The sequence below is a fragment of the Eptatretus burgeri genome, chromosome 2 (assembly GCF_056783735.1).
Source record: "Eptatretus burgeri isolate ZD-2024b chromosome 2, Ebu_testis_v1, whole genome shotgun sequence".
NCBI classification, from domain to species: Eukaryota; Metazoa; Chordata; class Myxini; order Myxiniformes; family Myxinidae; genus Eptatretus; species Eptatretus burgeri.
The window spans coordinates 6,197,945-6,224,733 of NC_140962.1; the positions used below are offsets into that span (position 1 = coordinate 6,197,945).

The 26,789-nt window shown below is 42.7% G+C and overlaps 1 protein-coding gene across 4 annotated transcripts in view; it reads right to left on the reverse strand.

Annotated features, from left to right (window-relative positions):
- Window positions 1-26,789, reverse strand: part of LOC147031314 (lethal(2) giant larvae protein homolog 1-like) — a 152,678-nt gene that overhangs the window by 72,289 nt on the left and 53,600 nt on the right. For all 4 annotated transcript variants that reach the window (XM_085861592.1, XM_085861575.1, XM_085861585.1 and 1 more), the window contains 6 exons: window positions 25,399-25,480; window positions 17,339-17,454; window positions 15,942-16,094; window positions 3,503-3,665; window positions 1,619-1,742; window positions 332-383 (listed from right to left, as the gene is read on the reverse strand). In XM_085861592.1, the coding sequence (XP_085717718.1) occupies window positions 332-383; window positions 1,619-1,742; window positions 3,503-3,665; window positions 15,942-16,094; window positions 17,339-17,454; window positions 25,399-25,480 (690 nt within the window). The remainder of the gene's footprint in view (window positions 1-331; window positions 384-1,618; window positions 1,743-3,502; window positions 3,666-15,941; window positions 16,095-17,338; window positions 17,455-25,398; window positions 25,481-26,789) is intronic.

Genomic DNA, 26,789 nt, shown 5'->3' on the forward strand with positions numbered 1-26,789 from the left:
TGCTGTCCTGATGAATCATCACAAATTTTGTCCCCATCGGTCAGGTAGTTTGTGAGGAGATGTTTTAATCAAAGTTAAATGATGGATGGCCAGACATCAAGACTCACTCTGACCTTATTTTGGAGAAATAACCGAAAAAATGCTGCCTGATAAGATGTTCACAAACATTGATTTAAGTTGGAAATTTATCACTGGACATCATCATGCAAAATATATAGATTACAAAACAATGGTGGAATTAGGCCTTTTCTTCCTCCCCTCTTCCCACTTTTTGTAATCAACATGTGGATGCCCTCTTGCACATGTATATATTACATCACAAAATACATACCCACTTGTGATGAACCGTTGGATCTTCGTGATAGCTTTACAAGGGTACGGCCCTACAACAGAAAGCACAATGAAGAAAATTTTACGTGACTGGCTAAATGAACATGTTTACAAACACGGGTCAACATAACATCAAAGGAACATTTCATAATGAAAAACAAAAATCTACATATAATGGAGCAAGTGTTTGTGATTATGTATGTATGTATGGATGGATGGATGTACATATGCATGTCTGCTCTTCACGCATTAGACAGCTGACCTGATGCCACCCACAACTGTAACCTGAAGTACTCAACTTAAAGTACCCCAAGGCCCCAAAATACTCTAAAGACTTCGAAGTAAGTCGTCCTTCGAGGGGTGACAAATTAACTATGTAAATGTGTATCGTGTAGCACCGCCTCAAGGTGTGGGAGGGTATTGCAAGTGTCTACCATTTACAGTGCAGTATTCCTGTCCCCACGTTTTCCAATCCAGTGAGGAGTTATAAATTATAAGCAATAAGTATGGTTTTGCTTCATGCGCGTAACCTGGGGGAGGGGGGTTGGCTTATACGGAGCTGTGAGTTGCCTATAGGGTGCCCAAAAAAGGTACGTGTCAGAAAAGCATGTTGCATGCTTGGAACAAGATGGCCCACACTCTGCGAGTCAGTTTAATAAAAACAACAGTGTTGCAAATGATGGCAGGTTGAACTTGGTTCTTCATCCACACGGATAACCAATTTTGCTCGGGTTAATCATCCTCTAAGGTCTAAATAATCAACAACTTTGCCCCTTTATTTCACCGTTTCCTGTTGAATTTGAGTATAATTAAAATACTGCCATCAGTAGGTACAAATAAAGTTCCAAGATACATTGCTGCTCACGATACAAACCGATGACAATGGAGATGAGATGATATGTACCATACTCTTTACAGAGCGTTGGTGCAGCAAAGTAGTTCCTTAGCATGGGTTATGCTGGGTGGTTTGCCATTGCCTTCCTAGCAGTCAGTCAGGGTAGAAATTTGTAATTTCCCCAGAGTGTCGGCGAAAGCTCACCGACTTCGCCGACACTGTGTGATCTTTAACGTTCGCCAACTAATAATGGCAGATGGGACAGCCAATTTAAACTTCCAATCAGACGACGGCAAGACAGCTCAAACGCGAGTGTCCATACCTCTGGGTTACCCGACCAGCCACTTGTGGAAATGAACCAATCAATAAAATCCTCATAATACCTTTGCATATTTTATTCACAAGAAGAAAACAGCGACTTCACTCTCCTGGAAGTAAAGGGTCGGATCTTACCATAAAGCAGAGATGGAACCTTCTGCTCCTCAGAATCATCCAAACTCCACTCCTGGTAGCTGCCATCACTATATGAACATGTCACTTGCTGCCCACTGCGAGACCAGTGCACACTCTCCAGTTGCTGCTCAACCATGGATCCAGGAAAGTGAAATGAAAGTGTTTAAATTAAAGAAACTGCATCAAAACTCCAAGAAACTGAACATCAAAATGGAACACAAAACATGTCCGATAGATATTAAATCAGCATAGTAGAAATGTAATACATAAATAATATCAACTTTCAAATATGTTTTGCATAATTTATATTTCCTTGTGTGCGAGGGTCGTACCAAAAGTTATGAGCATCAGTGGATTTTACATGTTTGTGCCGCATATAGTAGAACATGAGTTATTGGAGACATGTTTCCATCTATCCATTCCAAAATAAACACACAGACTCTGTGCATGTCCACCATTAGCGTTCCCACAATCCATTTTTCTTCAATGGAAAACCTTCCAAACACGGCATTAAGCCACTCTAGGTAAGGGGCTAAGCCCTAAGGGAAGATTAGATAAAGATAAGGATAAAGCAAAACAGAATAAAAGAAAGAGAAAAATAACAAAAAAAAAAACATCCAATACACAGGAAGTCGCAGAAGTCAGGTGAAATGCAAGATAACCTCAAAGATGTAGGAAGTAGGAATTGACATTCCTCTTCAAGCTGGGTAGATTGTATCAACTCTCACCTAATCGACTACACTCAGCTGGATAAGATTATATATGAATATATATATATATATTTATGACCACTTATCAGCCACTCTGTGGTTGGCCAAGAAGCGCCACAATTGAACGCAACGAGCAAAAAGTTCATGCGCTCATCAGTGAGGACCAGGGGGTGATGGTTAGAGAGATCAAAGCACAACTTGGCATTGAACACCATGTTGTAAAGGAGATGATGGCAACCTTGGACTCTCAGAAAGTTTGTTCCCAGTGTGTTCCCCACTTGCTTACGGAGGCACATAAAAACGCATGTACGGACGTGTCATCACAGTTGCTTCAATGACATGCCGCTGAGGGCGATGACTTCCTGTTCCGTATTGTGACTGCGAAGTGGTGATGAAAGCTGGTTCCACCATTTCCACACAGAAACCAAGTAGCAAAGCATGGAATGACATCACCATACATTGTCAAAAAAAAGAAGAAGGCCAAAAGAGTACCCTCCACCAGAAAAGTTATGGGAACCTCCTTCTGTGATGCTGAGTAATGCATACCGGTTTATTTACGGGGGAGTTGGGGAACCGTCCACCCCCTTGACCTACCCCGCACAGTCCAGACTTGGCCTCCTCGGCTGACCATCTGTTCGGGATCTTGAGAGATCACACGAGAGACCAGCACGATGAAAATGAGGCAGTCCAGATAGCCATGCGTAACAGGTTGTGAAGTGTTGAAAAGGACTTCGACCTGAACGGGATTTTTAAGCTCGTGCAGTGCTGGTAGAACTGCATGGATCGTTTTGGAAATTTTGTAGAAAAGTAATGTGGTATGTCCATTTAATATTGACAATATCAGTTTTCTTACATGCAGCTTTGTTTTAGTGTTCAATAAGCATGCTCAAAGCTTTCGGTACAGCCCTCGTACAAACCAAAGCAGATGGTTCCTTAAATGCCAACAATTCAATGAAATGTGATCTTTGTTGGTTGCAAAATATTTTTCCCTTGTTGAAATGAGGAACTAGACACGCTGTTAATGAAATGCAGTGTGCAGACACTACAATGCAGCTCAGCTGTCATTTTAGAAGATTGCACAAGAAACAGAGCAGACAAAGACAGCTTGATGTAAGAATAACATACCAATGATAAATACAAAAGCCAAACTGAGATATGTGAAGGAACTGCCAACCTGTGTTCCTGGAAGACAACGTTGCAAGCATCTACGATTTAAATCCCAGAGTAACAGCAGTCCACGAGTGTATCCCATAAGAATGCTTGTACTCGTACATGGATCTTCTCGAATGGCCTCCACAGCTCCAAGAGCCTTTCCTACCCGATACTCCTCAGGTAAGCTGAGAAAACAATTGGAGTACAGCAAGTTACACACGCTATCGTCGTCAAATGTTGTTTGTGGAGATGAAATCCAAGGGTTTAAGCACATAGTTTTTTGAAATAAAAATCATTGAGCATTTGTGGAATTAAAGTTTCACAGATGTTCAAATGTTTGAAAAGATCACCAAACATTTGACGAGGAGGACACTCGGAAGAGCGCATACCTCCGCCATGCAATTCCTCATCTACGAGAACATATCATCGGGCCCAATACGGTTTTGAAATATCATGCTGTGTATCGTTTTTGACCTGATCTCTCAATGGTGAAGAATCACTTTTTAAAACTAAACAATTCTCGTATCCAGATCTGGATTCGGATCTTCACCAAAATCGAATCAATTTGTTGTGGTCACACACCCAACCTGTCCACCAAGTTTCATCCAAATCCATCCACAACATTTTGATATCATGCTATATATTACATTATCCCCATCTCTCAACAGTGAAGAAAAGGGTGAAGAAAAATTGAGCCACATGTACATACAGCCGCAACTGAAGCTCACGGACTATGCAGGTAACGAATCTCATTTGAATCTCTCTCAGCAACCGCTCATTGGACACAAAGTCCGACCAGTGATAGCCAAGGATTCTCTGAAAAGACCTGGTACCAAAGGAATTAAATCTCTGTCTCAAATCCCTGGTCAGTGTCCAAGTTTCACATCCGCAGAGCAAGACTGGAAGCACCAAGGACCTGAAGACTCAGACTTTCGTCGTCCTGCACAGCTATCAACAGTGCCACACCCCATGATCTAGTGAATACACGACTCCCCAGGCCCGACCCAGATGTCTATTGACCTCTGGCTCACAGCCAGCAAAGACATGAATATAACTGCCAAGGTAAGTCAATCTCTGCCTGACCTCAACATCCTCACCACAAACAGGTACAGATAAAATAGCAACATCCAATATGTCACTGAAAGCCAGGATCTTAGTTTTGACCCAGGAAACTCCTAATCCCAGCGGCTCATATTCCTCATTCAGCACCTCGAGGGCCCCCAAAAGGATATCTAGAGTCTCCACAAAGATGACTACATCATCTGTGAAATTAAGGTCAGAGATCTTGACATTCCCAAGCGATGCACCACAGTTTGATCTCTTTGATATCCTCCCCAGAATCCAGTCCATACAAGTGCTGAAAAGTGTGGGGGCCAGTACACACCCCTGACGAACTCCAGCAACAACTGCAAATAAGTTGGAGATGGTATCACCACATCTCACAGCACTCTCAGTACCAGAGTGTCGTTCAGACATCAGATTGATCAGTCTTAGTGGCACCCCACGAAAACCAAGAATCCTCACCTGATTCACTGAATTCAACGCTTTGCAGATATCAACATAGGCTGCAAGCAGCCCCTGCCGAAACTCTCGTCTGCATTTGGTGAGGACCCGAAGAGCAAGGATACGGTCAATCGTTGACCTCTTTGGTGTAAAGCCTGACTGCTCTGGGTGCTGGTGCTCAACCAGATGGTGGCGAACTCTATCAAGAATTATCCGAACAAACACCTTGCCCGGCACTGAGAGCAGCAACACCCCTCGGTAGTTTCTGCAGTCCTGGCGATCACCCTTCCCTTTCCAGAGAGGGATAACAAGGCCCCTCTTCCAGTCAGTTGGGATGATGCCTGTATTCCAGGCAGAGCACAAAACTACATGCAACGACATGAGTACAGCATTTCCACCAGCATTGAGAAGTTCAACATTGAGAAGTTCAAGATGGATGCCACAGAACCTAGGAATTTTCCCCCATTTCAACCGGTTCACCGCAGCCTGTGTTTCCACAAACAAAGGTGGATCACAGTTGATTGGAGGGTCAGCAATCGGGAAGTAACCACCTGACATCCAAGTCGACAGCTGGTGGATCAGTCTGGTACAGCCACTCAAAGTAACCGGGCCAGCAGGCCTCCACTTCGGACTCCTCTGTCAAGAGCCTACCATCCTCTGCTCAAACTGCCGTACTCCGAGGGATGGGCTTGGATGAACACAATGCGCGAATTCCCCTGTAAGCAGGATGAGAATCACTTGACCACAGGTGATGCTTTAGCACAGGTGATGCCCTCACAGATTGCTCACACATAGGCCTCCTTGTCCACCCTCAGTGCACGTAGTTTTACACCTCAACTCCGTGAACAGCTCCGCTCTGCCCAGAGTCGCAGGGCCAGGCTTAATGGGAATTGTTTGCAGTGTCCCTCAAGACAAAATTCTTCTTCACCATTCAGTGTGGTCCAATACCTCAATCGGCAACATCAAGGATGGTGGTCTTGAAGGCACTCCAAACTGTTAAGGATTCCGCAAAGCACCCATAACCCCACCCCCCCCCAAAAAAAAAATCCCCGCTCAGCCTGTTCGAAAAGTCTTCAGCTACCCTCTCACCCTTGAGCTTGCCAACATCCAGCCTAGGCTGGGATCGTACCATTCCTCCAAATTTAATCTGCAACTTCAGAATTGCGACAACAAGCATGTGGTCATTATTGAGGAACTGAGCACTCCGGTAGATCCTACAGTTCTGGATCATCCTCCAGCGACCATCAACAACGAGCACATGGTCAATCTCTTTTGCCACACTGCCAGCATTGGAATACCAAGTACGGCGATGAGCCTGTGGGCACTGAAACCATAAACTAGCAGCTTCTTGCAAAGTCTAGGAACTTGTTGCTGTTCTGGTTCACAGTTCCAGACCCATGGGGACCAACACACGTCTCATAACCACCCCTATCAGTTCCAGTCGATGCATTGAAATTGCCCAAGACTAGAAGAGTATCTCACCTAGGGGCACTGCACAACCACAGAATCAAATGTGGCAGAGAATGCATCCTTCATGGTGAGATCACTCGCCTCAGTCGGAGCATATACACAGACCAAGGAAACGACACCCAAGGAGTGACGAATCCTTTGTCTCATAATACGCTCATTGACCGGTGTTACCTCAATTATCATTGGAATCAGCTTAATGGATACATCTACAGCAACTCCTTGGGCATGGTAACCATCAGAGCGACCAGACCAATATAGGTGTGACCACCCACCATGATCTTGCCACTATGTGGTCTCCGAACCTCAGAGTGTGCTGCAATGTGGATGTTCAAACGCTTGAGCTCAGATGATAACAGAGACAGACATCCTCTCGTAGGGGGAGGACATTCCAGGCATCCACCCGAAGGGACCGCCTCAGGTGAACCCAAGGAGACAGTTGTCTGGTGGGCGACACCTCAGCACCACTATGCCACACACCACCGCAATCTGACCAGGAAGTTTACCCCGTGCTTTTCCTCCCATCAAGGAATGTGGGTCTCGAAGGCTTTGCCCCAATCCCGTCATCCGCTGAGCTGCCCTGCGAGCACGGGAGGTTCTCCCATGGAGTAGGTTTTCATTTTTCTTTGCATTTGTGAGTTTTGTGGAATCCAGTGCTTTTTGGTGGCCGACATGCAAATCCTGCCAACCTCCTAAAAAAGTGACCGAACTGAAGGAGGACGTCCGCAGATACAGATTAGCACTAGAAATGGATGGCCGTTAGCTCACAAGGATCTCCTCCGCCCTTCGACAGGTTTTCTTGGTAATCCTGCTGGATGTCAATATCCATACACCCTCCTCACCAGAAAATCTGGTGGGGAAGACTGTTTCATCGCCGACAACCTGATCATGAAAAAGGTTATTGCAGGTTTATATGGTACCTGTAGCAAGTCACATATCAAATCTGGCTTGACTTGATACAAGTTCGTCCTTGTCACACACTCAACCTACCCTCCACCAAGTTGAACAGTTTACGTTTTGTATCCCACTGATAAGCTGTACCTGGATCAGGGGCTGAACCAAAATCTAATCAGCTCGTTCTTGTCAGCTACCCCATTCATCCACCTAGCTTTGTCACAACTCATTGATAACTTTTTGAAATATCATACTATATATAATTTTTGGCACATTCTCTGAATGGTGAAGATTCACTTTCAAGATTTAAAAAAAATAAAAAAACATTTCTCCAAACCAGATCCAGATTTGGATTTTCAGCAAAATCTAATAGATTCGTCTTCATCACACACTCAATCTGTCCACCAAGTTTCGTCCAAATCTGTGCACAACTTAATTGAGATATCATGCTATATGGTTGTGGAGCCGGGCATCGGCTGAGAGCACGACCGCAAGGTGGAGCAGTTGGGTCGGCTCCACCAAACACCCAGAATCTAGATCGTCACCCTCGGACAACTCCGAGGGTACGGATCCCCTACAGGACCGTGAATCGTCAATAAATCAACCACATGGTACGGGGTTATTTGCCAAACTTCAAAATACCTGGAGGCCCACGTGGCGAACTACCGAGTATTCACACCCTCGACGGAACTCAAACGGGACGAGTCGTTTCCGTGCTCGACCCGTGCGTAACCCGAGCAGATGGTTACCGAGGTCCAGTCGGTCCAAATGCACACCACTACGGCAACAACGGCTTTCTTTAATTCCCCAACATGCACCATGTTAAACCAATGAAGAAAACACAGAAACGAGCTGATACATTTAACAGGGGATTTATTTACAATAGGGAAAGGGGAGACACAGAGCAGAATTAACACCAAATATAGTCACGCAATGTACAAATAGTAAGCACTTAACAATTTCTACTTACAGACGGGCCCACAGACAGACGCACACCCAAACGAAACAAAAGGGACCTTTCCGCTTCGTGCAGTCTTCGACGAGACGAGCGAACCAGACCGGCGTCAAGATGTGACCAGCCCAGCGTCGATGAGAGGCGACCCGCGCTCCAGCAGACTAGAGCAGCGTCGAGGGATGCGTTCCATGCTCAGCGTCGAGAGATGCGTTCCGCGCTCAAGCAGACCAGACGTGCTCGAGCTGACGGAGAACCAGACTCCAGCGACAGGACGAGATGAGAGCAGACGCCGGCGACAGGACGAGATGAATCTCTGCCGTTCGTCCAAAAATCACCAACCTTTTTCTCTAGGAGGGAGGGCCTCTTTCCCTGACCACTCGCCTCTTGATTGGCAGGAACCATCGCGCGATTCCCTGGCCGCCCTCCATTGGACAGGCGCACGGTAGGCGGGGCAACTCCCACCCTTCTGGGCGGAGTCCCGAGCGGAGGAGTTTGTGGCTCCGCCCACCTCACCTCTGGCCACGTGGTTAATGGCGATCGTGTTTAGTTGGAAACAGGGAGACGCCCGCTCCTTGCCGATTGGCTAAGGAGGGATGCCATGCCGACGTTCGACTCCGCCCACGCGCGCGCTTGCTGGCGAGCGCGCGAAGAATACCACGAGCAGAGTGTTGTTGCTGTGAGAGCGAAGATGGTGTGGATGTAAAAATAAAAGAAAACCCTGACTATCAAAATAACTCTGCAGCGCATGAACATTGAATTCCCACTAGACTAGGGACGGGACCCTAACCAGAAACACACACTTACCGATTTCACTGAGCTATAGGGGACGGCTGTCTGTCTGTGTGCACAAGGCATCCGAATTCATAACAATATATCGTTTTTTCCCCCATCTCTCAATGGTGAAGAATCACTTCTCTTTTTTTGTTAATTCTACTATCTGGATCCAGATCTTTACGAAAATATAATCAGCTTGTCCTCGTCACAAACGCAACCTGCCCACCAAATTTTGTCCGAATACGTCCACAACCTTTTGAGATAACCTGCTTACAGACAAACAGACGGGTGAAAATGCTACCTCTGTCCACCTTCGGCAGCGGAGGTAACATTATAATGTTTAAAAGACGCAACTAAAATGAATAAAGTTTTTATTAAAAGGTTTATGAGGTGTTGAAATCTGTTAAATCACATTAGTAGCAGAAACCTCAAGATGTGTTTCTTTAAATCGTTCTCATTGTTACACAAATACCTGTCCAGGTATATAAAACAGTATGAGACAGGTGATGCTTAATGCAGTCATCATGAATGCAAGGTTATCAAAAGACCTTGATGTCCTTGTGCCAAGTTATAGTGTTGATCACAAGTACAACATTTGTAAATGTTTTGATGAAAAAAAGAACGAACAAAGAACTCACCTGTCAATAAAAGGAAAGGAGTCTGTCTACCTAAGATAACAGTATGGCTGTTTTCTATCACAATAACTAAAAATAATCTTAAAAAGAAAAACTAAGCAGAGTTGCAGGTTTTGTTTTTTTGTTGTTCACTTTTGGCTGCTCATGAATCAACTTTTCAGTCCTCAAGGAAAAAGTCAAATTTTTGAAGAAAAAAAAAAGAAACTGAAAAAAATTCAGTCCTCGTCACGTCCTCCTTCAGTCAAATTTCACCTCGATTATAATTTGAACCAAAGAGTGGAAATTTCTTCACAAAACAGATTTAACAGTTCATATTTAACAAGTTGAGAAAATACTTGTCACGTGAAAACATAACAACAACTGGAAGGGCACTCGGTAGAGCACATTCCTTTGCCACGCAATGCCTGATCCAGTGGAACTGGACGACAAACAGAGGTGAAAACAACCTCCTTCCACTTTCAGTGACGGAGGTAACAATAATAATCATAATAATAATATTCGTTTGATGGCCTTTTCCCCTATTTAGGGGGTTTGGTCGATTGATGACATCCGAATCAATGACATATCTACAAGTGGTTCTTTCATTTGCATCTTCTTTCTTCAGACCTCATTTTTTCCTGCCATGTCTTCTTTGGCCTACCTCTTCATCTTTTGCCATTTGTTTCAAAATTCATGATCTTCTTAATGGGTTCATTTTCTGTATAGGATGGCTCCAAAGTGGGGGATCAGTAGACGATGAATGTTCCTTTTTGTCAAGGAAGATAAAAAAATTATTCTTACAGTGTACAATTAATAATCTCTTTTCTCATATTTAGGATGTGATCAAAGTCCATACAGTATTGAAGAGAGGCTTGTAGCCTTGGTGTGGATGTACGAACACACACAGACCAAACAAAGACCCAGACATCAGGCGTGCGTTTCTTGAACAGTTTGGAAAGGATGCACCAACGCCAAGGATTTTGCGAGAATGGAAAGATAAAAGCTTTTACAACAGGTTGTGTTCTTGATGTGCCATAAAGTGGTCAATCTGTATCCCACTTGAAACATGTTGAGGTTCTTGAGACTTCTATTGATCAATCTCCAAAGAAATCAACCAGTAAGCGCTCAGTATTACTGGGCATCCCCAGAAGCACGATGCAGAAAATTACGAAAGAAGACATTCAAGTGTGTTTGGATAATGGCAGTGATCACACAGACAAATATAACTGAATGTTATCAAATTGACCCCCCCATTTTTTGGCCACCCTCAACTTCTGGCTACATGACCAAACCAAAGGTGTTTCTCAACCTTTTTTTGTCCCACACCCCACTTTGATTTTCAAAAAAACCGTACGCCCCACCATGATTGGAGACACCACAGTATATACTACATATGTATTCAAAAGGCTTTATTAAAACTTTATTGCAAATTTATTCATTTGCTACTCACTTAAATGGGAGCCCTGCCCTTGACGCTGGCTGCAGATTTGTTCGATTCGAGGAACCAATTTTGTCAGTTTCAGCCTTAAATCACCACGTTTCGTGATTTTCAGTCGATTTCTCATAACTTGCAACAAATCAGTAACAACACTAACTCCACATTCGACTAAATAAGATGAAGGAAAATTTATCAATACTTCCCTTGCCAAAGCGAAAATTTGAAAATTTGTAAGTGCAAAGCTATGAAAGCGATCATATATTGATTCATTAATTCTGAATCCTCATGCCCCACCAAAATATTGCCACGCCCCACCTTGAGAAACACTGATCTAAGCCTTCTTTCTCAATTTGATCTCTATCCTGTAATTTCTTTCAGCATATTTCTCAGATCTACACTCTGCCGTTAATCCTTCAATGAAATTTCACACATCCATCGTAGCATCCTCATCGAGCGATTCTTTCTATCCTTCACTGACCTTCCATACTTATGGTCAGTTTCATGACCATACAATAAGGCTGGCATTACAATGTCACACTAAATATACTCTTGCCCTTACTGGTCTTAGCACATACTTGTTTGTTAGGATACCTCCAAACTCTTTCCATCGATTCCAAGATACTTTTCATCCTTACAGCGATTTCTACTCCCTCATTAGCATCCAACTTATTCTTCTTCTTCTTCTTCTTCTTCTTCTTCATTAGCAGCGATAATTATTCCCATGTTCTTGTGGGGTTGGTCAATTAATGAATATCCATGAATTTGAGTTAACAAGTGTTTGGTATTTTAGTTTTGAAAAACATCCAAGAAAAGAAAACCTAATCTGAAATGCAATGTTATGCACCACCATAAATTTAACATCTATTTATCCATGTCACAAAATCCAAAGTTCTTCGAATGATTCATATCCAATGAGCAGGCAGATGTAGTCCAAACTTGGGAACATTTAAAAGACAAAGCACAAGCGATACACAAAGATAGATACACACGGGCACGACACTTGAGATAGTATAGCCTCTGAGTTTCATACCCAGACTAAGAACATTTGTGAAAGCCCCTTCTCTACAAACCATGTGTTATTACCTCCACAAGCAAAGGTGGACGGAGCCTTTTGTTTTCACCCCTGTCTGTTAGCAGGATAACAAAGTTTTGGATGGATTCAGATGAAACTTGGTGGACAGGTTGGGTGTGTGACAAGGACAAGTTAATTCAATTTTGGTGAAGATCCGAATGCAGATCCGGATACAAGAATTATTTTATTTCAAAAGTGATTCTTCACCATCGAGAGAAAGGACCAAAAACTATATGTAGCATGATATCGCAAAAAGTTTTGGACAGATTCAGACAAGCTGGGTTGGGTACGTGACAAAAACAAGCCGATTAAAGTTTGGTTCAGGTCCAGATGCAGATCCGGCCCATCAGTTGGCAACAAAACGCAAACCGTTAAGCCTGGTGGAGGTATGTGCTCTACAGAGTGCCATTCTTGTCAAAATTGTCACCTTTATATTAACCGTGAGAATAAATATCTCACCTCAACAAGCATTAGCCATATATAATATACAAATAATTTCATATTGCATCAAAAGTACACAAAACTTTATATCACATCAAATGTAATGCAACACCTTAGTCACTCATAAAAAAATTGGAACAATCAGGAAAGCACCAAGTGAACCCCCCCCCCCCGCCACCAAACCCCACGAAAAAAATTGAATTGGGAGAGATTTTTAGCACGTGCACAGGACTCATCTGATTATATTGTAATATGGTTGGGAAGGGAAGGGAACAGATCGGATGTGGGGGAGGGGGGTGTGGGGGGGGAGGTGGGGAGATGGGACACTTTTTCAATTCTTGTGCAAGAGATTGCAGTTGTTCAATGGAATTAGAGATCGTCTGTGGCACAGGCAGTTGCAGTTGGAGAAAAATATGGACAAGACCAGCAGAGTAGGAAGACTGAGACAGTCCTATTCTTTGATTTATGGTCTATTTATGGTCCGAGAAATGGCTATGCTATGATTTATTTTTTATTTGATCTATGCTATATCAGTGCACTGACGGCAACACATCATTGGGCTCCATTTTCAAACACTCCGTGGCTACACCAGCAATGGAGGAGAAATGGCATCTTCCTTCCAATGTTAATCTTATCTATCTGAGATTGAAAGTTTTTGTCTTTTTTTTCTTCGTTTTTGCATTTTTGACGAGACAAATGATCCCTTCGTCATGCAGACTCATGGCTTTAGTGTGGTCTTATGATTGCTTTAGTACATGTTCCGAGTCATCTTATTGGGGCATTCTTGTGGTCTGTGCTCTAGTCATCATTTGTTTTAGCAAGTTATTCATTAGTATTGTGAATCATTATTACAGGGAGTAGGGAAACATTAAGATTAGTTGAAACATTAGATTAGTGTGGACGTAATTTTCCCACACATGGTTTAAATTCAACCAAAGACTGTAATTTGATCTTTCATTCAAGGCCACGCCACATGTGTGCAGGGTTGTGCGAGTGATATATTCGTGCCCCAGCTACCCCCACTCCCAAAACAGTAACTTTGAACAATTCAGTAGTGGAAAAAGTTTTCAGCAAAATAAGAACCAATTTGAGAAAAGACAATGGCACACACCGATAAAATTGTATTATTTGGTATAAAGGTACGAATTCAACATTTTAACTTTGAGCAGGTGAATGTACCATACTGTCGGACCCCAACATTCGTGGTTCCGCCATTCACAGACCCTGCCTATTCGTGGTTCATAAAATGTGACCTGCTTATATATTCATGGCCATGCAGGGGTTTCCTTGTTCTTTGGAGTAGGAGGCTACCATTAAAAAGCAGCAGGTTACCATCACCGCGAGGGATGCGAGCGCAGCTCTATGGCCGGCGTCCAGGGCCCAAGGCGGGCCCTGGAAGCCGGAGGATCCTAGATGGCTGGAGATGCATTTTAGCATGATTTCTGACATGAAATAGTTCTCATATTATCATGTAATGTAATGCAATTTAATGTAATGAAATGTGCTCACTAATAGTAATGAAAATTGTTTGGATGTTAAGCAGTGGAGTAACTGAAAATAGTCCAAATGCATTCATCACTGTGAGAAACTGCTTTTCAAAAGGGCCTACCATAAGCCAGAAGTTGAGGGCCACCTCAAACAATGACAACACCTAAACTTTACAACTCCCTAAATATCTGATGAACTATTTAAGCATAGGGAAGCTAAGTATTATATTTGTAAATTTTCTTTCATTCATTTTATGCATATTTCCCCTCTTCAATTTCATTTTACTTTGTTAAATATTGTTTATTATTATTTTATTGTTTTGTTTTGATTTAATAAACAGCTCAAACTAATAACTTTAGACTAGTTTATTGTTTGAAAATAAATGATAAACATATATTTAACTTCACTTGTTTTCTGATCATTTCTTTATTTGATGTCAGCTAGCTTCAATCAGTCAACCAATCAAACAGTCTAATTGTGAATACTGCATCACAGTCACAATCCCAATTTTGTTAAACCATCACCTTACAATATCGTGTTGTTATACTGTCAAGAAAAGTTCGCAAGTCTATGGTACATGTATGTACCTGCGGTACCAGTATTCAGTTGGCCAGTTCACCGCTGATCATACTTGGCCTTCACTTCAGTGAATAAACGGCAATTTTCAGTGCAAATAGCCACGAATAATAACATGTACAAAAGCTGCTTTAAGCTTAATTACTTTATAAATTAAAAAGGCACAATGGATGACCGTGTATTTTGGAGCCGCATCACTTGACAAAAGCTCAAAATGGACTAGGTGAAACACGTGTTTCGTGAAACAACAACAATGTCGCACTCGCGAGAGTGCAAGTTTAGACCAATTACTGATGGCCAGAAGCTTACCTCCCATGTCTTTGGACTTCTTCGAAAATCCAATGTCAAACAGGGATTTTCATTTCGATGCCATTGTTTCGGCACCAGAACTGCGAGGCCTACAAAGTTTATTTTCTTGAGGTCATTGCTGTATGGTATCAGGGTATCAGGCCAACAGTCCAAAACGAGGCTAAAGCAGAGAACTCTCATTTGCAGGAGGCGTGTTTTAGCTGCTTGTGTTATTTTTCGGTCAGTGTTTGTGCTAGACCTGGCGAGAGTACTAACAGTAAAAGTAAGCCCGCTCTTATCGAAATACTAATGTGTTTTCGTCTCGGATTTCAAAACAGGGGTGTAGAGATTTTGTGGTGACAAAAAAAAAAAAAATCAAAAAAAAATCAAAAAATCGGCGCTAAAGTAGGCGGCGACCTTTGACATTATTTCTCCGAGTAGACGGCTGCGGGTAGCCGGTAACCGGCTTCTAAGGAAACCCCTGCCATGTGCTTCGCGTAGTCATGGTTTTTCATTGGCGCATGCATTGTTTTTCACCAAAATTTTGATTTTTCCCCTTGTGAATTACGAACCGTCGAGAAACTATTTTTCCGATTGAAAAATGCCCCAAAATGTGCGGCATTTTCCATGAATGTATCCACCCCTCCCCCCCCCCCCCCGTGAATTTTGGAGTCCGCCAACACAATATTTTAAATAAAAATAAAAAAGACTCCCCTCAACCTCCCCTCCCCTCCAATCCTCCTCGACCCCAATTCCTCTGCCCCATGCAAAACATGAAATAATTACAGGGTACAACTGAAGAGAGAAATCATGACACATCAAACAAACATTAAAATAGAACACTGGCAGATGTTATTTACCCATGCCTGCAAATTGAACAAAAACAAACTGAACATTAAGGGTTACTTGAATATATTTTGTGAACAAATTCTACACAGAGAAGAATGATACCTCTGAAGAGCTCCCTCTTGAGACAGCACATCATCGAATTTGGAAGATGACAGCTGTAACACATGCACCGACCCAGCCTCCGAGCCGATGTAGAGTTTGTCACCCGTCGCAGATACGCACAATGCCGTAGGTCGGGATACGCTGGGCAGGGCACTGGGGTCCATTTAAATAAAGCATCCTTTAGATAATATAGTACACAATCATACATTCTTACAATGGGTTTCAGAACTGCAGATGGTCAATTGGATATAGACTTAAAAACACATCCCTGGCAGAACCACTACACAGCAGTTCTCAAATGCAAAAGCAACTCTTTGCCAACAATATTCTTCTCTCCTCTCTCCTTCAAAATACAATGATGCAAAGTAGGAATATACATATATACACTACCGGTCAGAAGTTTTAGAACACCACCATTTTTCAAGTTTTAACTGAAATTTAAGCAGTTCAAGTCCAGTGAATAACCTGAAATGGTACAAAGCTAAGCGGTAAACTGCCAGAGGTTAAAAAAAAAACAAGTTTAGGTTACCAAAAACTGAAAAATAATGTAAATTTCAGAGTTGTTAAAAAAGGCCCTTTTCAGGGAACAAGTAATGGGTTTCAGAGAACAAGTAACAAGAACTTCTGCAACAGTGTTGGGAGAACTTTCCGAACAATATTTGATTTCCATTGTAGAAAGAATGCCACGAGTATGTTCGGATGATATATCTGCAAAAGGTGGCTACTTTGATGAGTTAAAATTTTAGATTAAATTTTGTTCAACAAAACAATTCCATGATTTCTTTTTCAACTGCAATTGTTTATTTGTTCTGTGCTTTAATTTCAAGTTACATTGAAACATTAAACTGCTTAAATTTCAGTAAAAACTGGAAAAATGGAGGTGTTCTCAAACTTTTGACCGGTAGTGTATATATACATATTTATATACAAAGCCTGGAAGACTAGTACAATAAGTGCACAAAAGCCTCTTTTATGTCCTGGGATATCTGCAACACTTGAGCAATGTTGTACTCTGAGCAGAATAATTTGAAGGCAATTTGCTGTTAAGTACAATTGCCAAGATGACAAAGGCACTGCGCACAGGGGAAAGCCCAATACTTGTCCTACACTGTTGCAAAACACAACTTCAAGTCCTGTTAATTTAGGACACATATGTGCTTGTATACAATATTTCCTTTGATCTACTGACTACGAAGAAACAGCCTCAGAGTTTTGATGCAGTTACTTATTGAATACTGACCTCGCAAAAGTAGAAAAACATCCTTCATCAAGAAAGCAGGTCGATGGGATTAAAATGACAACAACAATAATAATAATAATAATAATAATAATATTATAATAATAACACCAAAAAGAAAGGCCATGGCAGAATTTGAGAGAGAGCATGGCAAACTCACCCTGGCTGGCATGGAAGGGTGAAGTCTTGTATATGGGTAAGCTCTGATTGGCCACCCTTGTCGAGCACCTCCCATAGGCTGATTATACTGTTGTCCAGCAACGCCACAATCCGACCCTAAATGAGAAGTCCCATTTTTCTTGTTAATTAAAAAATGAATCAAAAAGTCTTCATGATAATAATTCACAAAATAAAATGTAATGCTACAATACAATGGCCATTAAATGGAGGTAAAAACTAGCAAATCAACAAACTTGACCAACCACCAAAACATGCCAAGCTATGAACATTTTTGTCAAAATATTTTACAAATTGCAAGACCCTTTAAAAAAAAAAAAAAAAAAAAAAGATGAGATTAACGGAGGCAGACTAGTATTCGTCTCAAAATTTTATTGCTACTTTATAGAATGGTGCGCTTCCACTCACCAAACGTGTGAATAAATGAGTAAAAACTTAAAGTTGGTGAGAAATGAAGTATAAAAAAAAAAAAATAATAATAATAATAATAATAATAAAAGCACTTAACAAGACAATCTATATTGAAGCATAATGAAAGCATACTTCATCATGGAAAATGCAACATGACAAAATCACTTCAAGGTAAGGTAGCATGAACTCCGTTGTGCAGTGCTGTACCTCCCTCCTGCATCATACAATACGAGAGACGATGATATTCAATTGTTTGTTTAAAATTATTTATAACTTGTACTCAACTCGTACGTGCCCATACGTGCATGGCTGTACGTGCAAACCCCCCCCAAATTTTTTTTTTTTCAAACAACTACACAGTCCATTCCTGCACTCTCGTAAATGACGACTGGATTGGGGCATTGCGTTTATCTATAAATGCGCATAAGAAATTGAGAAATTATAAGAATACAGTAAGTCATCACTATCCGGAAGTGGTGCGTGCCCGTACTGAATGCATTCCACGAATTATCGCTTTCATTGAAGTAACAACTGCTGTGATACTTACACACACAGAGTTAATTAAAATCCAAATTAAAATCAAGTTTACCTCCCTCAACAACCACACAGGACATTCCTTCACTCTTGCGTGGCCGTACGTGCGTGGCCGTACGAAAAAGAAAAAAAAAACTTTCAACGACGTAAAAGAAACGACGACTGGATTGGGGCATTGTGTTTATCTATAAATGCGCATAAGAAATCGAGAAATTATTAGAATACAGCAAGTCCGTACGTTGTAACCAGTAATGGGCAACGCGGCTGAGGATCTCTTCCGCATCGGCCATGCCTACGCAGCAACGTCTCATGTCATTGGTTGGTAAATAAATGGCCATAACTTGGGAAGCACTTGTCCGATTAATATCAAACATTGAAAAGGCACATACTCAGGTCCCTAGCAATATACCTGGCAAGTTTCAATTAGATGGTACCAGTGGTTGTCGAGAAACAGCGGGGACACACACACACACACACACACACACACACACACACACACACACACACACACACACACACACACACACACACACACACACACACACACACACACACACACACACACACACACACACACACACACACACACACACACACAGCTGGAATTATAGATAGATGAGCCAATTGTTCCCCAAATAACATGTGGAGCTGCAGTAAGACCAGGGCTTTATCTCAATGTACACCAAGCTCAGCTGTTTTGTGTAACTTTGATCTACACAATCAATTTCTCATTTCATCCCACAACTTTCTCTTCTCATTAACACTCACCAACCCATTCTCCAACCCTTCCTCATCAACAAACTTTTTGGTGACCCCCTCCATCTCCACCCCCCCATCCATCTGCCCGCAGACCCCTCCCCCTGTCTCAATTAGTGTTTACACCGATTCGGATCTTCTTAGTGGGCACTTTTAACCTGCTGTTGCAAGCATGAATTTTGTAATGCAAATAGTCTTTTAAAAATAATTTTCAGCATTTAGACGAGAGTAGAAATTTCTAAACTGTTAAAACCATAACTATTTTGTTCCTGAATGCAAATCAGACACGGAAATATAGGAATACGACAAATATCCATGGATGAGATTCTTCTGGTCCGTACCATTACCTGTTAATACTGTCGCGACCCGGGGTCGGGGGCGAGAAGACCACGAAGGGGTGAGAAACCTCGGGTTCCCATCAGACTCTCCGGAATCACAGGCCATCGCACACGAATAACTTTGCGATGCGGTGGGTCGCTATTCGAACGTGAACGCCAATAACACGACCACGCGACTTAGGATCCTCCGTCTGAGACCGTTTACCCAAAGGTCAAATGGTTTAATTACCGGGGGACATGCCCTTGGTACGCCTTGCTCAAACCAGATCACCCAGATCAGATCAGATGCAGCCGAGCGTAACTGCTAGAAAACAGATCATTGGGGAATAACGCCCTGGCTCGAATGGAGTACGAACCATCGTGGACCAATGAAGGAAAAGATGAAAACAAGCTGGAAACATTTCTATACAAGCATTTATTTACAATCAGGTGAGGAAAGGTATGTGGCACAGTGAATTGGGTTTATTGGTACGTACAGCAGGGAAAGCAAGGAATTTGTGGGGTGCGGAAAAGGCAAGCAATTTACAAAAGCAGACAGAGAGCAGACTTATCCCATTAGAACTTCTACAATCTTAACTTAAACTACGACAGGCGCCATCATATACACACACATACATCCGAGGAAGATTAGACATAGCCCAGAGAGAAAGAGCGCAGATGAGGATAAGCGCCTCGCAATAACTGGCACGGTCAGCAGACCAACGCAACCCAGTATGCTTCGGGAGAGGTAGGAGAGAGGAATAGTGGTGTCTAAGGTGTGAGAGTGAGAGGTGTGGTGAAGTGCAATATGGGTGGGTGCGGTGTCATGCCAAAGGAAAATGGGATTGCGAGTCAGTAACGATGCTCTTTTGTGTGTCCAAAGGAGACTGGATAGAGGAGTGGAGAGAGAGAGGAGAGAGGATGCGTGAGGTGAAAGAGCCTTAACCTAGTCATGTATAGGTCTGTTAGTGAAGAGTGTACCTCCATGGGATGCTATGCCTGAGCTTTCCCACCTCGAGATGTGGCGCGTTATCTCCGGCTTAGTCACTTTGCCGGGGCTCATGGCAACGTGCGCTCTGCACTGATGCTCAAGAAGAAGCATGTCTCACAGTCGCACACCAACAGCAAACAAAGAGCCAGTGAAGGGCAGAGGCAACGAAGAGCAGCCAATGAAAAGTCGAGAGGAGCAGAGAATAAGGAGGCAAAGAAGAGAGCAAGCGGCTCCACCTTTTGTAAGCCCCGGGTGAAGGGTGTGGTGACAACCCGAAAGCGACGTGCTGCGACCTAAATCCTGCTTCTCTATTGGGACACAGCAGCCCGAGCCACGCCCTGCCAGGCTCCTGGGGTCGGAAATGGTCTCATCCGGCTCGACACGGCCCGGAGCTCCCGACTCAACATAGGGTATGAGCTGACACCCTGGCGCTGAACGTGCTCTGAATGCAGTCAATGCCGAATAGCAATGCACACCCGTCACCCACGGGCCCCCTCTCATGAGCCAAAATGCACACCTGGACCCCGTACCAACTCCCGGATCGCCCTTCCTGCGACCCCTGCTCGCCGCCCATCTTGCTGTGTTCTGGTGACTCGACGAGGATCGTATCAATCCCGCGTGCTCACCCGGGACATCCCCGGTGAGATGCAGTCGAGCTATTAACATCCGTTGCTCGGCCTCGCATCGTGCGGTCCGAGGACAGCCTGAGTCGTGCAGCACTCCTCTGTATAGTGGCGAATTGTAGTAATGCAGAGGTACGAGGGGGTTGTGGGAATATTTTTCCCATGTGCGGGAGGAGTTTGTGGTCGAAGTGGTGAGGTTTGGTGAGCGAAGGGATGAAGAAAGGCGAGATGCCGGTTGGAAATTGGCACGCAGATTTGAATGCATTAATGGCACGCAATATGCGTGCGGTATAGTGTGTCGTGTGCTTTGTTGGTTCCAAGCCATGGGATGCATCGTCGTGTGCTTTTTACTCATCGCATTTGCATGGTGTGTATGCTTGATTGTTAGATTTTTAGCATGGCAAAAAGGAAAGGATGGATTAGAAATCATAATAGGAGATGGAGATAGTTAGAAGACCCCCACAACGTACTTCATCCCGTTAACCCACTAGACATGAGGGGAAGGTCTAACTTCACAAAAGTAAACTAAATAACTGCCTGGGGATCACTGTATGTTGGGTGCCATTGCCTTTTGTAGAACCGCAACAATACAATTAGCCAGCGTTGGCAGTCGATACAACATACGCACTCACACACACAACACGAACACAAAACAAACACAAAGCATACACAACACACACATATCATCTTGAATTGATTCTTACACACTATTTCCAAGCAATCAAATTGAGATGAGAACTCGAATGCAAGCATGTGAGAAAATTTGTCATCTTGCATATCTATACCAATAAATGTCAGTGTGTGTCAGTCCGTCCGTCCGTCCGTCTCCTCCACAACTCCAAAACCATGAAACCTAGGGGCCCCAAACTTTGCATGCATACCAAGGGAACTCCAAGGTAGTGCACAAGTGAAAATTAGGTGTTTGGGTTAATTTAAACACCCATTTGAAGATAATTGACAGCCTTATTTAAATATCCTTTATCAAGGCTCATCCTTGGTTACCTCACTGGGATTTAATTCGCAATTTTTTTGGGACTGCTCAACAATGCCTGGACTTGGAACAGACAACAACCAATGATTTCTTAACGATAAAGTTTTTCTTTACTTTTTTCCACTTATCTGACTGAAATCATACCCATGAATCGCTGCATGTACAATCGCTTATAAATGCAAGGAGATGCCAGTGTTCGTGGCTTTATTCCATTTCCACAAATACCATAACCTCGAGAATCTCTTAATCTCAACCAAATTTCAAAATTTAAACTTCTTTATCAACTTCAGCAGTATTTCCGACTGCAACAAAAAAAAAGTGTTCATTTGTCAAATTTGGACATTGCTTGACATTCCGGGCGTCTCCATTCCACATTTATCACAGGTGAGATATTTATTCCACAGGTTAAAGGTGACAAGTTGTACTGCAATGGCACTCGGTAGATTTTGTTGCCCACTGATAGGCCAGATCTGCATTCGGGCCTGAACTAAATTTTAATCAACTTGTCAACTTGTTCCTGTTATGTACCCAACCCAACTTGTCTGAACCTGTCCAGGAATTTTGGCAATATCAACAGCTCTCCTGCTGAGTGCATGATGCTTATATGAGTGATCGGCGATCGCTAATCACTTTCCAAGCCAGCCGTTCCTCATCAATCACTTCATTGGAGTGCGTACTTGACTGCTTAAGCCACTTAGCGAGTGCTCTACCATATTTGCACCATCACCGGAATATATCCATCCATCTATCCATTGGGACCATACTCCGTGCAGAGCATTGGTGCTGCCTCAGCAGTCTCCTTTGCTATTGGACACAATCCTGAACGGGTCGCCACTCCGATGCAGTACACCAGCATGCTGGCACTCATTTTACCGACCACGGAAGGACGACAGGCAGTCAACCAAACCTGGTATTAATTCAACAGCTGAGTGGGATTTGAACTCAGGATCCTAGGATCCCAAGCCCACCACCCTAACCATTAAGCCAACACCAGGCATAGTGAATAAATATATATATATATATATACCGACTTGAACAAAGTTCGGCGCCCACAGGGCTGTGTTTGGCCCCGTGCTGTTATGCAGCACGTCGGGCGATGCTCGCTCACTGAAGATGTGCAACATTATTTTACACAACGTTTCCACTTTTTGGAAGATCTTCTTTCATTGCACAACCCGTCACTTCCGCAGAGACAGGTACATGTAAAAATGTCACATTTCGTCGATTTTCAAGTTTCGATGGCGATACCACAGCATGGTTCATCTCCGGAGCGAGAAAAAGTTATCTAGCCTGAGTTTGAATCCCAACCCAGCTATAAACTGTCATCGCGGTGTTTTACAGGCAGGGTGATTAATCAGTGTGTGCCGCCTCTCGGATAGACATTAAACTGGACATCACATCTGCCAGAATACGCACCCTCTTCCCCTCCTCAATCTCTCCTCTCACAACCCTTCACCCCCTCTCGCCCACCCCGAGCCCACTCGCACTCCCACCCCCACTCCTCGCACTCCCTCTCCAACACCACCCTCAAACTCCCTCTCACCTCACCCCACACCCCTCCCCCTGAATCTTGACCCCACCATAACTGTTAAGGGGACACTGTTTAGGACCGACGGTTTCGTTTAGAATTTAAAACAGCTTCCGCATCTTGTAACATGTACGAATCAAATTCGGAGTGAGCCGACTGGATGGGGGTGCAAAGGTCACTGCATGGGTGAGCACGCATGCATCCAGGCAGGCCTTTGCTAGGCAGATAGCATGTGTTTTAAATGCTCCCACCCAGTTTTATACCGGGTTAAAAGAAAATGTTGTTGTTTGGGCACGTTTTAAGTCGCCCTTCCCTTGCCCTCCCCTCATGCTTACCTCCTCCCAAAACCCCTCCCTCCTCTCCATCCCCCATGGACATCTTTGGCCAGTCTCCATGTGCTGTATTAACATGCCATTTTAACATACCCTATTTCAGTCAATCCCATCCTACGCTCCACCACCCCCTCCCCCGCCCCTCACTTCGGTAGAAGTGCCACGAGTAGCAAACGCAAGTCAAGAACCCCTCCCCTCACAATACTGTATAGCGACCTTTGGTGAGGTGTCGCTCTCTCCATCCCTCCCCCCGCCTTTCAACTCCGAACTCCGAACTCTCTCTCTGTCTGTCACTCCGTCCCTCCATAGTCCCGTCAGCAAAACTAATATGATAAAAGTAAGTTTTCTATAAATTGAGCACAACTTTCAGCCTACTTGGTGCTCTCTGTATTGATTTCAGTGGTTCTGGCCTATTTTACTAATACTGTAATACGACTCCTTTTACACAATTAATGCTTGAACTCTGACATCCTAAATTGGCCGCTTTATAATATTGAAAGGAGAATCAAAATTTCAGCACGTCAATATATTTTTTTTTTTCGGAACGATAGCATACTGTATAAATGAGAGTTCATAGAACACGTTACCCCATGCAGTATTTGAATGTATACTTCAATTCAAATTAACGAAAAAAAATTCCGAAAGTTTTGCGCTATTGAAGCAGTCTTACAAACCACCCTATTTAACATTTCCAAGTAATGCACTGCAAAATTGGATGTTCTTGGAAGTGATAAGAAGGCAATTTCTATTCTACAGTTCAAGTGTATAATTCAATTTAAATAAATTAAGATTGTAAAAGTCGTATGAATAAATTAATTCCAAAACTTACCGCTGTTGACGCAAGGTCGATTACACCACTATATCTAACATATTACATTGGTTATTCGTGCCTGTTTGTGTCCTTTTATGACGTCCTTAAAAACAATAGATTTCCTGTTTGGAATGATTTTCAATTTTGTTTAACTGCCAGACAGAGTAGAAAAATATTATCTCACACCTCTCTGCACATGTGCAATCAGGACAAATTAAAAGACAAAGTACTGTTAAATGGCAGGTTTGTTTTCCGATAAACGTTCCGATTCGTGTTCAAAATATAATAGTCTGACCCCGCTATTCGAAGATTTGCAGACCCCATGTATTCGCTGTTGATAAAATGTGACCTGCTTCTACATTCGTGGCCCTGTGCTTCACATAATTTCGGTGGTTTTTTCATGGTTTTTAACGAGCGTGTTCGCATTTTCATTTTATTTTCCCTTTTGAACCACGAACCGTCAAGAACCTATCCCCCTTTTTCCCATTGGAACAATGCCCCGACATTTGCAGTATTTTTAAAGAACGTATCCCCGTGAATAGCAGGGTCAGTCCAACAGTATTCAACATAAATTAAGTGGTTCCTGAAACATAAACAGATGTTTGTGGACTGATGGACGGACATGAACAAATTTCTTAACCCCGCTTTTCACTTCACGTGCACGGGATAAAATTGATAAACGTACATGCCTATATTTTGTACAAGATATTGAAGGTTCAATGCATCTCAACCCGAACAAGAAATCTTACCTGGCCAGGTAGGAAATGGAGCTGCATGATCGAGACCACTTCCTTGTACCGAGCGCCGAACTCCACACCTGGTGCTCCATAACTGCACAATACCAGTTAAGGTAAATCTTCAAAATAGCATGTGGGGTATTCTGCAATTGATGAAAAGTGCACATTTGAACTATCATATCTTGTTCTCCACAATAACACTCCCAAAATAACTTCATCTCAAAATGACCTTCACAACATGAAAAACAAGGAATAAGATTACAAGTGGGTAAAGAAAAGCCGAAGGCTTTTTGGCACATTTAGACAAAACCCCAAACAATGGAACCACACAAAGTTAAGCAAGTCTCACACACTTTCATACTGTGAACATAAATTACTCCTCCAACGAATATCAATGAAAGAAAATGCCCTTTGACACATTAGTTTACCACACCAACCCCCATAATGATAACACGTTTAAAAAAAAAATAATAATAATAATAATAAATACTACAGGATCCAAAGCAAATGAAGAAAGGTTATGATGGAGATTTTCATTCTCAAGCCAAGTGAAACAATGGAAAATTTGACATGCATCTTGAAGAACCCTAACAATTCAGGGCAAAAAGAAACAAGTAAAATATGAACAAGAGACCTTTAAAATAAAAGAAACAGAATGGAAGTAATGATTCCACCTCTTATGGCCAATCACAGGAATTTAAAATTCAAGCAACAGAAATTTGATCCCCGATGCCATTTTGCTGAAGCGAAAGCCAGGCTGCTACCGTCAGAGCAGCAGAAACACGGGGATCCATGTAGTGTGTTCAACAATCTAATGGTCGAACCAAGATAGGAATCGTGACACACATCTTGGCTCCATTATTAGATTTGATTACGCTTCCCAATTTGTCAGGCTGAAAAAAACCCTTCTCAAAACAAATCTTATCTAAAGGTAGATAGAAGAGAAGGCAAGAGCATAAATGCAAAATAAAAACCAGAATTTGTTTAACTGCAACATGTAAAGCATTGCAGTTCCATAAAGGCACCTTCTGCTTTCAATTACAAGGTAAAGAGTGCAAATGTCACACCCAACTGCTCCCGGACTCTGTCTTTTTCACCTGAAAAATGTGGAGACGTTTCTGGCAACTCTTGACTGATTCTGCAACTGGCCAGGAGAGCATCAGAGTACCACCTACCCCTCCCTTCCTTCCTTCCTCACCCCCAAGGATGAATATTTGCAGTGGCAATATCGATATATATATATATATATATATATATATATATATATATATATATATATATATATATATATATATATATATATATATCTCTGATATACAATACTCTTCACAGAGTGGCGGTGCTGCCAAAGCAGCTTCCTGAACAAGGGTTATACTGAGAGGTTTGTCATTGCCTTCCCAGCA